Source organism: Haemorhous mexicanus, chromosome 11 (assembly GCF_027477595.1).
Source record: "Haemorhous mexicanus isolate bHaeMex1 chromosome 11, bHaeMex1.pri, whole genome shotgun sequence".
Classification (NCBI taxonomy): Eukaryota; Metazoa; Chordata; class Aves; order Passeriformes; family Fringillidae; genus Haemorhous; species Haemorhous mexicanus.
The window spans coordinates 20,956,463-20,968,847 of NC_082351.1; the positions used below are offsets into that span (position 1 = coordinate 20,956,463).

The 12,385-nt window shown below is 44.0% G+C and overlaps 1 protein-coding gene across 2 annotated transcripts in view; it reads right to left on the bottom strand.

Annotated features, from left to right (window-relative positions):
• PDZRN3 (PDZ domain containing ring finger 3) overlaps nucleotides 1-12,385 on the bottom strand; it is a 130,168-nt gene that overhangs the window by 21,891 nt on the left and 95,892 nt on the right. Inside the window, exon 1 of one of the 2 annotated variants that reach the window (XM_059856830.1) lies at nucleotides 8,867-9,130. The exons of the other annotated variant lie outside the window; for it this stretch is intronic. Within the exon in view, the coding sequence (XP_059712813.1) occupies nucleotides 8,867-8,935 (69 nt within the window). The 5' untranslated portion in view covers nucleotides 8,936-9,130. Of the gene's footprint in view, nucleotides 1-8,866; nucleotides 9,131-12,385 lie in introns of those variants that run through there. 2 annotated transcript variants of the gene reach the window in all.

The following is a 12,385-nucleotide window of genomic DNA, read 5'->3' on the forward strand; positions in this document are numbered from 1 at the left end:
GTATATTCAACTATGTCACTTGTTTACAAGAGGACAAAATTTCCTCCTGGTTGCCACCAATTCTGATTTTCTTTTCCTTCTGACACAGAGCTCATGCAAAGCCCAGCAGTGGTGGTTTCTGTTTTCCTGTGAGAGCAGAATTAACACACCTGGGCTCTCTGCCCAAGGATGTGCCTGGAGCTCATTCCCAGTTTCCCACTTGCAGCCACAGCAGGGGCACACACAGGAGCCCCAGGAGGGGACACTGGGACAGGGCTGGGACAGGAAGAGAAGGTGGGGAGGGTGCTCAGGGCATGGAGTTCAGCACTCAGGCATGAGCAAACATCTGCAACAGCACAGATGAAGTGACTTCAGGCACTGGTGGAAGTAGTTACTGAAAGGCTGAGAAAGCCACAAAATCCTGTGCAGAACAGTTTAGTTATAATGAACTATTATATTGTTTTATTTTACTTTGTATTTTATTTTTGCAGCAATAGTGTGTGACGTTGTTTCCTGGATGCTGGGAGCACCCAGCAGAAACCACGGGTTTCAGTAAATTATTTTTTCCCATTAATTTAGACTGATTTCTGTGGGTTTAATGCCACGCATGATAAACATTTGTATGCATTGTACAGCTGGTTGGCTCTTCTGTGCCTCACAAATGTCACAGAAAAAAAAAACTATTTTGCCTAAGAATGAGTAAGCAGCTTTTCTTTGTAGAAATTCATGCAAATCCTTGGGAAGTGCACTATAAAAATGCTAGTTCTGTTAGACTACAGATGCCTGTGCTCCTTTTAAAATGCTCTTTATGGTCTGATTCACTCCTTTAGCAAGTTCTTAAGGAGTCTGCATACTAAGAAAAAGCAGCACAACTTTAAAGATTTTTATAGAAGCAAGAGCAGCAAAAAGCCTATTTTAAAACCCCCTTTTTCCTCAGGAATTGGAGAAAAAAGGTTCAAAATACAGGTTAATTCTTCTTGCAGATTCATCTAATCCCTCTTTTATTTCCCTCATATGTACAGTCTCCCTCCTTTTGAAAACCCCAGAATGATATTGTTTAGTAATAGACTGTTTCCATGTGTGTGCATTTCCCTTCTGCCTTGTGAGCCATGCATGACAAAACAGTTCAGACCAAGGAAAAATTCTTTTCCTTAAGAGCACAGAATACATTTGTTCTCCAAACCGTTAACTTGCAAATGGAAAATCTTGGGAAAAAAAGAGCCTGGAAATAAAGGAATTTTTATTTTGTTAGTAATTAGCACATTTAGGTATTAGCAAGGCAGTGCCAGGAGTGTCTGAGGCATACTAAGATGCTCTTGGTTGGGTTCTCAGGCTCTGCCCCTATGGATCACTCCTCCAAACAGAACCACAGGGGATTTTATAATTTCCTTCAATGAAAACACAGAGCAGTGCTGGGGCTTCTGAGACTTTCACTAGAAGCAAAGTTTACTTGGAGCCTCTTTTTCTCTTAAATATGCATCAATCGTGTTAAATGACTTTATATCAGGGCTGAAATGCTTTTCCTTATTTTTTCAAGTGATCTTTTGTGTATCTTTTCATGGCTGAATAACCCAGGTCCACCTAGAACACAGCCAGAGTTGACAGGCCTCCCCTTTCAATGCCTCTCTCTGCCATTCCTGCAGCCTGCCCCAGAGGGGGCCAATCAATGGGATCTCTGAGTGAGCTACAAATGAGCCATAAATAACCATGAATTACTAATGACTGGCTTCAGCAAGTGTAATTACCCCGTTTCTCACATCCTCTGCTTTGTCCACCTCTAGCACTGCACCTCCAGCGTGGCTCCTTGGGAAATGCTCTTGCCCTTCCCACGTGTGCTTTTCCCAAGGGGCAAAACCCATGTCTGTGTGTTCATCCAGTACAGCAAATGCCAGATTTTTATCAATGACAGCTCTCAAAAAGCTCTGTATTCTATCTTTATGTTTAAAATAACACACGATGAGAGTGAACAGCACGAAAAAGTTCAAACCCTTTTAGCTGAGGGTGCAATGTTATGTGGATTCAAGCTGAATTTGAGGAGCTTAAGAAACAATTCTTGTCCTGAATCAGACCAAAGGTCCCTGCAGAACAGCACTTTTTTTTTTTTTTCCCACAGAAAAAGGGAATGGTCAAAGACAAAGATTTGGAGGGAGCTTTCCCCTGCTATGGCCTTCCAGCACTCCCAGTTTGGTAAGGCAATATTTAACACCATACCCCAAATAAAATCACAGTAGTACAAGTTTCTGGTGTACAGAGCAGCACTTCCAACAATACTGACATCACTTCAGCAGCATTTCAGACCGTGCAAGCACACAGCCAAGGCAGGGCTGCCTCTGGAGACCTGCTCAGGGCAAACAAAAGGGATCTCGACCAAAGATGAAACACAGAACAAGTTGTGATCTGCCTGAGGTCACAGGAGGGCACAGCACAACTCAGACCTCCCACCCCACCACCCAGGCACGGTGCTTAAGATCATTCTGATTCCCAGCACCCCGTTTTCACACTGCTGGTCATTGTTTGTGGCTTTCAAGTCCATCCTCCACTCCCTCCCCTCTTCCACAAATGTGATGCAGGACAGGGGAAGAGCAATTTTGGACAGCTCTGAAGATCACCTGTGCTGAAGAGGGTTATGGAAGCTGGTTCCAAGAAAAGATGGAAAGAACAGCCTGTGCTGCTCTGTGGGAAGCCAGAGACAGATCCCAGAGGGTTTCTCAGCCCTGCTGCTTCAGGAGCTTTGTCACCTTGGGCCTTCTGCAGGCAGAGCTGAACAAACCTCAGGAGGGAGTCCCACCTAACCCTAACCCACCACCACCTCCCTCTGTGCTGCCATGGCCATGAGTTCTCACAGGGTGACATGGACAAAAACCTTTCATTTTCCTTTGCTTCTTTCTAAAACTGATGGCAGTTACCCAGATTTATCAGGTCAGACACAAGAGCTTCTGCTGAACTCTGAAGCACTTCAGCCAAATTTAAAAGTTCTTATCAGCTGTGATCTTCCAACATATGAATGATTGCTTTCTCTAAAATGATCTTCAGTTTTCACTTTGCAAGAATGTACAGACTATTGGTCTGAAGTTGCAAAAAACCCTCTTGCTGCATTTCTGTTTGTAGTTTTTGTGATTATTTGGGATAATTCTGATATATTCCAGTGGACAGCATGTCCAGTCACCTCTGTGTCCCTACCCAGGATTATCCCTGATGGACACAAGGAAGAAAACAGTGCCCTGATTCTGGCCATTTGTGGTTTGGATGGTGGCATCTGGCTTTTTGCCTGAAGATATTCCATATTAACAGGAAGTTTTTCTTCAATTGTAACTGTGTGAATTAGTGAGTATTGTAATATTTAATGTTATGTATATTTGATATTATTTATTCTGCCCCTCTCCTGTCAAATCCCTGACTTGTGCCCAAGTTCCACTTGGATCTGTTTCCCTTTGCCCATCAAGGACCAATCCAGTGTTCATGTGACTGCAGAGTTGTCCTGTCCCAGTGAAAATAAAGCCTAACCTTTTTCTTCCATTATTAATGAACACAGCAAAACACATTTATTGAATCTGCACTTTGTCATTACTCCATATGTTTCCTTTTTTCCCAGCCCATGTCTGACAGGTGACAGTAGAGCACAGAGTGATTGTCCCTGGTGCCTTCTCCCTTGTGACTTCTGCCACCTGCTTTGTAGCATTAAACAGATGTTTAAGTGTAAAGCATCACAAAACTCATCCCTTCAATCATTCATCCTTTAAAAAAAATCCTAATAAACCCATGCTATGGCTGAGCATTTTATCTGCCCACTGCAAAGATGAAAGGCACTGCAGATTTTAGGAAGATTATGCAACACTGAGGCATTTAATGTGCAAAATAGGTCAAATTAGGCATTTATATCACAGGTGACCATTAGGCATTTGTTTATTTCATATCAGATCTTGTTTATGTTCCTTTAATGGCCAAAATATCCCTCTAACTTCCCAATAAAGAATATCTTCCAGAGAAATCCTAACAGAGGCACTGCATTATTCATCATCAAGTGAAGAGGAAAATTTCAATTGCCAGTTTCTGGTAAATGTCTAATTAGGAAAGGGGACTTGTGAGCCACAGACAGGCGCCACGATCATTAAAGGGCAGTTTTCTGAAGATTATGAGTCTCCAGTCTGTCAAGCAGAGTTTTTCTACAGCTGAACTAATTCTGCAGCAGAAACCCCCGTCTAGAACAAAGCCCTTGGAATTAACATCTTGTTTAAGCAAACACATGACTACTTTGAAGTGAGTGTGATAGGTTCACAACTGTTATTGAGGTCGAGTTTAATGGTAGTGAAGTGACAGAATCGAACTTCAGTGCTAGTTTTAATTTCAGCTGCAGCACAGGCTGCACATACAGAGCACTTGAAGCCATACACTGTATTTCAAGTAGAGCAGCTCCCTATAATTGGCACCACCACTTTGGTCTTAACATGGAAAACTACTGAAATGTAGAGCAACTAATTCTCTGGCTGCCCAATTAAATTTGAGGGTGTGAAAAGCATATGTACAGAGGCAATTATTTCTGTTTTCCAAATCTTACAGTTTTGATTAGGTGGTTTTTTTTGAGCTGAATGTTTATTTTGGCAAGCTTCGCTTTGGCCCTGCTTTAGGATAACATCATTGCTCAGTAGGTTTAAGTCTAGTTAGTCTGCTTCCTTGAATTAGGCTTTCTTACTGATTGATTACTTTGGTCTCATGTTCTCAAGTCTGAACGTGCAAATGGAATTCTGATTCAAGGGGGCCTGCACTGGTGATTAGCTCAGTGCAGCAGGTTTGTGTGGGAGTTCTGCTGGAGAACAGTGCCCTGCAAGTGATGCCACTGGAAGCTGCCAATGGAAAACAGTGTTGGCTTGTTCCCCATCACTGCCGACCTCTCATTAGCACTGAATTTGGGTCTGACCTTGGTGCTTACATAACCTTGGCCACAGAGCATCTCAGTCTGCTTTAAAACACAAATCCAGCTTGCCCACTGGTGGTTTTCACCAACCCTGTCGTTTTTCCATGTCTCAGGGACGTGCCAGGCTGGGAGCATGTGAGTGAGGCTTTCAAGTTTCCGACAGGCTGCAGGATCATGGCAACAACTGTTTATTTATATATGAACTTTAGTATTTGTGAGGGGTGCCAGCTCAACAACCACGGGGCAGAATCCTCTGACCTCAGCTCAGCTGAACCAAGGGCAGTGGCAACATGAGCTTGTTTCCTGCCAGCCTGTCCTTAGCCCGGAGGGACAGCCTGCAGGAAGGGGCTGGGCTCTGTGCTCACTTTCCTCAGGGATTCTCAGCTGCAAGTGCCAGTTTGGATGGGCTGCTCCTATGGCGTCTTCCCACTGGGTGAACTCCACCATCCTAAATCCCAGGGAACAGTTCTGGGCATTGCCCATGCGAGTTTAGAGTCATCTGTGATTTAAAATTCTATGCTGGCATGCTTGGAGATTCTTCCAGTGGAAGGTGTCCCTGCCCCTGGCAGCAGGGTTGGAATTACAGGATCTTTAAGGTCCCTTCTGACCCAAACCACTCTGTGATGCTGTGAGGATTCTATAAAACACTCTGTCCATTTAGGAAACAATTTCACTGTGTTTTTACCTCCCATACTGTGGGCAATGCATGCTTAGTGTGAAAAAAGTACCAAGAAAGTTCCTTAAACTGCAGGCTTAAACTTTTTAAACTCTATTTTGCACTCTCAGAAGCTCTATCTCTAATGATTCATTCTTCTGCAAGTTTCCTCCAACGGAGTTTACTTTTTGGTCCCTCAGGAATTTTCACACAAAGGGAAAAGCCCTGATTGCTGTTATTGTTTATGTAGGAGTTGATGGCACTGAAAAAAAGCACATCAGAAACCTGATGTTAAAAACCCCCACCATTTTCTGGTTTTCTTTCTTCCCCCTTCTCCTTCCATTTTCACAACTTTTAATATCTTCTGAAGATTTCCAATTTAACCAGACACCCAAAACCCTAATAATGTATATTCCTTCAATTAATATGCTGCATTCAGCTGGGCAGTAAACCTTGGGACACATCTAAGATGGGATTTGCACCCCACTGCTGCCACACTCATCAGTGGTGACACTGCCATGCACCAAGCTGCCCCCTTTGTATTTGTAGCACAAAGCATTGAGATGCACAGCTACAACAGTCTCTAATGACGAGGTGTCTTAATTTGGTTTTTATGATGTGATTAAAGGTACAATAAGGTAAGTCCTCAACAAGAGGGAAGACCATTGTTCTGCATCATTAAGCTCACAGCGGCCCAAAAAGAAATTGTAGGCAATGTGCCAAAGCCCTTAATGAAGAGGATCTCTTTGAATTATCTATGGATGAGGAAGGGATAAAGCCTGAGCCCTGGTATATTTGATCCTCTTTGTGCTCACTGTTAGAGGACTTACAGAGCCAGCCGTACCAGACCTTCTGGAATTGTAATTTATGGAAGCATTAATTTCCCAGCCACACTAAAGCTCTTGGCCTAATAGAGAAAGTGAAGTTATGTACTATTATTAATTCCTTCGAGTGTCTTCTGAATTCCTACATCTTGGAGTCATGAACTTTAAAAAAAATAAGGATAAGGAGATTTATTTGTAAGGATGCTCGATATTCCCTAAAATCAAGTTATGCAAATTTTGTCTAACTCAGATTTCTTAAAATAGCAATGCCTTCTTATCACATGATATTAGGGTTACATGGATGACACAAAAAAAACCACTGTAAGAGACATTTTCTACTGTTGGCAGATTTTGAAACTTTTATCTTCTATATTCTGTAATTTAAAATGGCAGTGATCCTTCATCTCCCTCACCATTAAATTTTAGGTGATTGCTCTTGTGTGTAGGTTACATGAGGACATGTTTTTATAGTTGTAGTGACATATAATTATCTGGATGTGCTCCACAAGCTATAGAATTCCCTCCCTCCTGTCTTGCGAAAGAGAGAAATCAAAGTAGACCCCTGCTAAAATAATTTTGCAGTTATTTATATTCTAGAATAATCAGGGATTATAGTCTTAAATAATTCAGTTTTTGCTACGTTAGAAATCCCAGTTTTACAGGATTACATGCACCTTTCCTTTCTGTGGAACTGAGGGTATTCCAACAGTGTTTCCCAAAAGAATTCCACACTTCTTGAGGAGCACTGGGCTCTCACACAGCCTGCAGCACTTTGCAGGTTGACAGAATCCTAAACCCAAGCTCCTGCCAGGGATCTGCACCTGCAGCCAGCACTGGATAGTTCAGTCATCTCAGATATCAGCAGGAACTGTTCCTGGGACTGATTTCAGGACGTGTATTTAAAGAATGTTGTCCTGCATCTGTTGGGAGATGTCAGTAAGTTGCAAAGGTTCTCTGCCACCTTCCCTTCACGACAAAAATTGAGCAAGCCCCTGAGCAAACACAACGTTCTGATCAGGTGCTGTCTGTCTGTCCTGGCTGTTGCACTCCTGAACGTGACTCACTGACAGTCCCCAAACCCAGACTGCACAGAACTTGTCAGGATAAGGAATTACTCCCACAGCCACTGCTGGTATCTGAGCAGGGCATTCACACAGACCGTACCTGGCCCCAGGTGTGTGCTGCAGGCAGCATCTGCAACTGCTTCTCAGTTCAGAACTCTGGCCGAAAAATCTGATTACCTCCCTGTAAAATTCCTGCCCCCATCACATGCACAGCAGCTTAGCAAGTGGAAGTGTGCTGGTATAAATAGAAATGACAGTCAACATGTCTTTCTATTTGCTCCCACAGGTTTTTTTTACTCCGCAAAGCGTCAGCGTCCTTTGGGTGAGCGAGCGAGAATTAGATCACAACTACGTGGTTAAAATTTAATCACTTCCCCACTAGCATAACACACAGAGCACATCTTTTATTCACTTTGTTGTCAGTGACATCAGGGTCTGGGATCAGCTGCAGGTGGGAAGGCAGCAGGACACGGGATTGCTGAGCAATTCCCTCTGCCGGCAGCACGGAGCAGCGCTGGGAATGTCACCCAGCACTTGTCACTTCTCCTGAACCACCTCAAGAATGGCAAGGGGGAAAAGTGCAGCTGGAAGGATCTGGGTAGTGTCTGTCCATCCAGTCTTGGTACAGACAGCCCAATCCACTTTCTTAGTACTGACTGTGAGTGTAAATGTCTGAGTATTTCCAGGGAGATCTGCAGGCACACATCCTGAAACACCTGGCCATCACTCTGCAGGGCTCCATCCCCCTGTCTCAGTCCAAACTGTAGATGTGACAGAGTAAGGAATTTCAGAGGCACACAGAAGGAAAGGCAGAATCAGGAAATAAAATCTTTGCAATAGAGGTTGATGTGCTAATACATTCACAGAAAACTTCTCAGAAGGTTCATATGAGTAATTTGGTATACAAAGGTCTGTAGGGCAGTAACCTGCTGTCAGATCTGTTAGCTGGTGTTTTTACACAGCAAGGTGCAACAGCTACAAGAACTGGCTATAAACTCTCAGCGACAGGCACTCAGACCAGACTGAGCACCAGTGAACACACTGCACACAAACAAGTGGCTCTAGGTACTTGAAAACAGGTACAAAACCTTCCTCGTGCATCTCTTCCACTTGTCCAAGGAGTGTGTGACCAAGCCGTGATCCTTGACAAGAAATTTATCCTAATCTACACTGGAGAAACAAACACAGTCTTATTTTGTGATGGAAGTTTTGGGAAAAGTTTCCTGTATAATAGTTGAATTTAAATATCTGATGTTCTGCACATGTAAATGGGAACATACAGGCTAAAAACATAATGATTATCACACAGATTTCAAACAAGGCAAACTCGCTTTCATTTCCAGTTCCTGATATTCCATCCTCCCTACCCTGAGCAGCGGCCACAAGCCTAAGAGAGAACATTTCCTTTCAGAAAAGAAATCTAATTCTTTACCTGACAAACTTCATACAGCAACTTGTACTGCTCTTCTGGCTTCTGCAGAGTGCACAAACTGCATCCCATGTTTAAATTCAGGCGGCAGAAAGGATCCTCCTTATTCCCCCGAGCAGCCAGAGCGCTGCCTGTGGCCAGGGCGCAGCCAGGTGAGGATGGAGGTGATGCTGCCAGGTGATGCTGGCCCCGCAGGTGAGGCGGCTGCTGCCGGCACTGGCGGTGGCAGCACCGCGGAGCTCTGCCCGTCCCCGGCTCGCAGCTCCCTCCCTCTGCCTCTCCCGGCTCCCAGGCACGGCTATATACCGCCACTCATGCATATTAATCAGCTCTCATTGACTATTCATAACAGACAGTGATACACAAGCTATAATTGCCAGCTATGACAGCTGAAATTTCTCTAATTAACAGGCAAGTGCTTCAGTAGCAGGCATAATAAAGGACACTAACAATTTTGTAACGCATTTTGTAGCAATTACAAATAAACACGACTGCGTTTTACTACGGTCCCTCAGGATAATTCTTCCCACATTTCAGCAGGCTGGGAGCAGGGTTTAAACGTAAGGCACAGTGAAATGAATGTCGTGGTGCAGAACTCAGCCAGGGTGAAGTTGAATATGCTCAGCAGCATTTATTTCCCTCCTGGACTGTGGTGCTATTTGAGAGCCTCAGTTTTACAGCAGCAGCTGACTGAACAGCGTGTTTAACAAGCACGACAGAGAAAGGCATCTCTGTCCCTGAAAGCCTCCACAGCCTGGCTGCAAAGCAAAGATAGATGTGAATGTATGTGGATTTAGGGGAAAAAAAAAAAAACAACAAAAAATGTCTTGTATTAATATAGATTAGCTTTAGATTAATATGTGTTCCAAGTGAAAAATGGCCATTTATGCTACTGACTCCCATTGTGTATTTGAGCAGTGTAAATGACAGCTTCACATATTATCTGTGATATTAAAAATATAAACTTTATGAGATTATAAAAATACGTACAATAAAATCAGCATGGCATTTATGAGTACTCAGCATTTGAGAGTGTAGATCTGCACTAAACCTGTACCACAGATGTAAAGGATAAGACAGCAGTGAACTGCCCAATGAGCTAGAAAAGTACTCGTAACTCACAGGCTTTATGGATATTTCCCAGCCTGTGAGAAGCACTACCTTGCCTTGGGAGTGAGGACTGACCATAATTTTTCCAGTTGTTTAAGCATTCAGAAGGGGCTGCATTTTTATAACCTCACTGCAACTCACTCTGCCATAAAGAAGGTGACAGAGCAGCCAGGAGTGAGAGCAAGGGTGCCATTCCCACAGGGATTGCAGGGACAGCCTGGATGGATCCTGGCCATGGTTATCTGACTGGTTTTGACATTTGCTGAGTGAGTTTCTGTGGATCCCAAGGGAAGTGTTGTGCAAGGACCATCTCTCCTGCCCAAACTCTGCACACAGGTGCCTGCTGCAGGGATCCTGTAGGATACTCAGCTCTTGCTACAATGGCACTGACTCACAGTTTGCATTAAAATGTTCATTACTGCAGTGCAGTTCATGCTTTAGTACAACTTTGGTAAACTGAGACTGACAAGAAGGGGTCCCTTGATTCTGAGACTTTATTTTGGTAGCAAAATTTGCCTGCCTACAGAAAGAAAGAACAGAAAGAAAGGAGACCTCGTTTCATTGGTGTCCAGCAACAGGACAAGGGACAATGGGCACAAATTGAAACACAGGAAGTTCTATCTGAATCTGAGAAAAAACTTCTTTATTGTGAGGGTGGCAGAGCCATGGAACAGCTGTCCAGAGATGCTGTGGAGTCTCCTTCTCTGGGGTTATTCAAAACCCACCTGGTATGAATGACCTGCTGTGGCAGGGATGGACTGCATGATCTCCAGGGCTCCCTGCCAATCCCACCTGTGCCTGAAACCCCTTCCCAAAAGAAGTAAGAACTTCATCCCTGAGCTGTTTCCCTGTTGAGAGAACTGCTGCCATGGTGGCAGAAGCTGCAAGGCAGAGGAAGCCTGGATGTTACTGCTGCCCTCCAGGAAGGATTCAGGCTATCCCTGGTCAGATATGCCACTCAAATACTGCAGCCTTTCCAAGGCTGACAGCCAGTGACTGTGGATCTTAAACAACTGGAAAATTCTTGCATGAGGGGACTAGTGTTCCCAAAGAGCAGAAAAAGATGATGATGATAAGTGAGTTAAATAAAAAAACCTCAGGCTCTATGGAAATTGTAAAAAAGTTTATGGCTTTGATTAGATAATTTTTTGGTTATGTAATTTGATTAAGCAACTTGAGGTAAAGCGTCCAAAATGTTGTCTGTGATTTTGGCTTTCTTCTTAAATGCAATTAAGTTTCTTCTCAAATACTAGATGCCATTTAAATAAATGTTAGTGTTCTGTTCAGGTGGCTGAGGTCAGTCAGGATTTTTTTTTTTTTTTTTAGGACTAGCATGCAGCTGGATCTGCTTAGAAATAAACCAGAAACATGTGGGATATTTAATTTCCAGTTTCAACGGAAACACACCTATTTGTTATTTCCCTATAGCAACGTGATAGACTGCAGGAGATAACGTTTCATCTGATTCAGAGAGATAATCCCTAAATCAATCCAGGAGAATAAGCCCAGCAGAAGACTTGTTTTGATGTGTGAGTGGAGGGTCCCATAAATGTGATGTTTGGGATTCTCCAGCTGCCGTGGCCCCTGGTAAATGAGCTGCTCTGGAGCCAGGCCAGTGCCCATCTCACTGTAGATGTTTCCATTGTTCAAATATAACTTGTATCTCCCCTATTCATCTCATGGGCAAAAATAGTAGCACTGCCTCGGGTCAATATCGACTGGTTTTTACAGCACTTTGCCAGACTTTAAACATTTGGGCAGCAAACTTGAGTTCTGGGCTTTGTCCAGTGCTGATTTCTGCCTTTAATGGTGCACTCGGGCTGGAGCTTCAGTCATTTCCAAGAGTAAGATTACAGGGAGGAAAAAAAGTTTGCCTATGTTCTGAAATTCTGGATGCTTTCTTTGAGAGGGGTTTCAGTATCAACACAATTTGAAACGAGAATCTGAAGTTTGGCACCGGGATGGTTTGTGCTGTCCCTGTGAAATCTGCTAAATTTGGTCAGCTCCTCCTGAGCTGCTGCAATTTGTGTGTTCTCAGCACAAAGTCGGTGCAAGCTTCCAGTTTAATTCCTGAGAGACTTTGAACGAGTTCAGTGAGCGGTGTCAGGTCTGAGGAGGCCAGCTCGGGTTCCTGGTGGCTCTTTGCGAGGAGGGAGGACGGGTTCCAGGAACAAAGGGATGCTCTCTGCGCTCCCCACCAGGCAGGGAGAGCCACACGAGCCGCTGGGGTGGGCTGGGTGTTAATGATGTGACTTTTTAAATAACGTATTGACCAAGGAAGCCTTACAGGAGCGCTCCTCAGCACCTGCTGTACCTGGGGCAGGTAAGCCCAGGCTTCCCTGAGCAGGCAGCTCGTCCTGGGATCTGTCACCAGCGCTAACGATGTGCCATGTGCGGTCTCGCCAGGGCCAC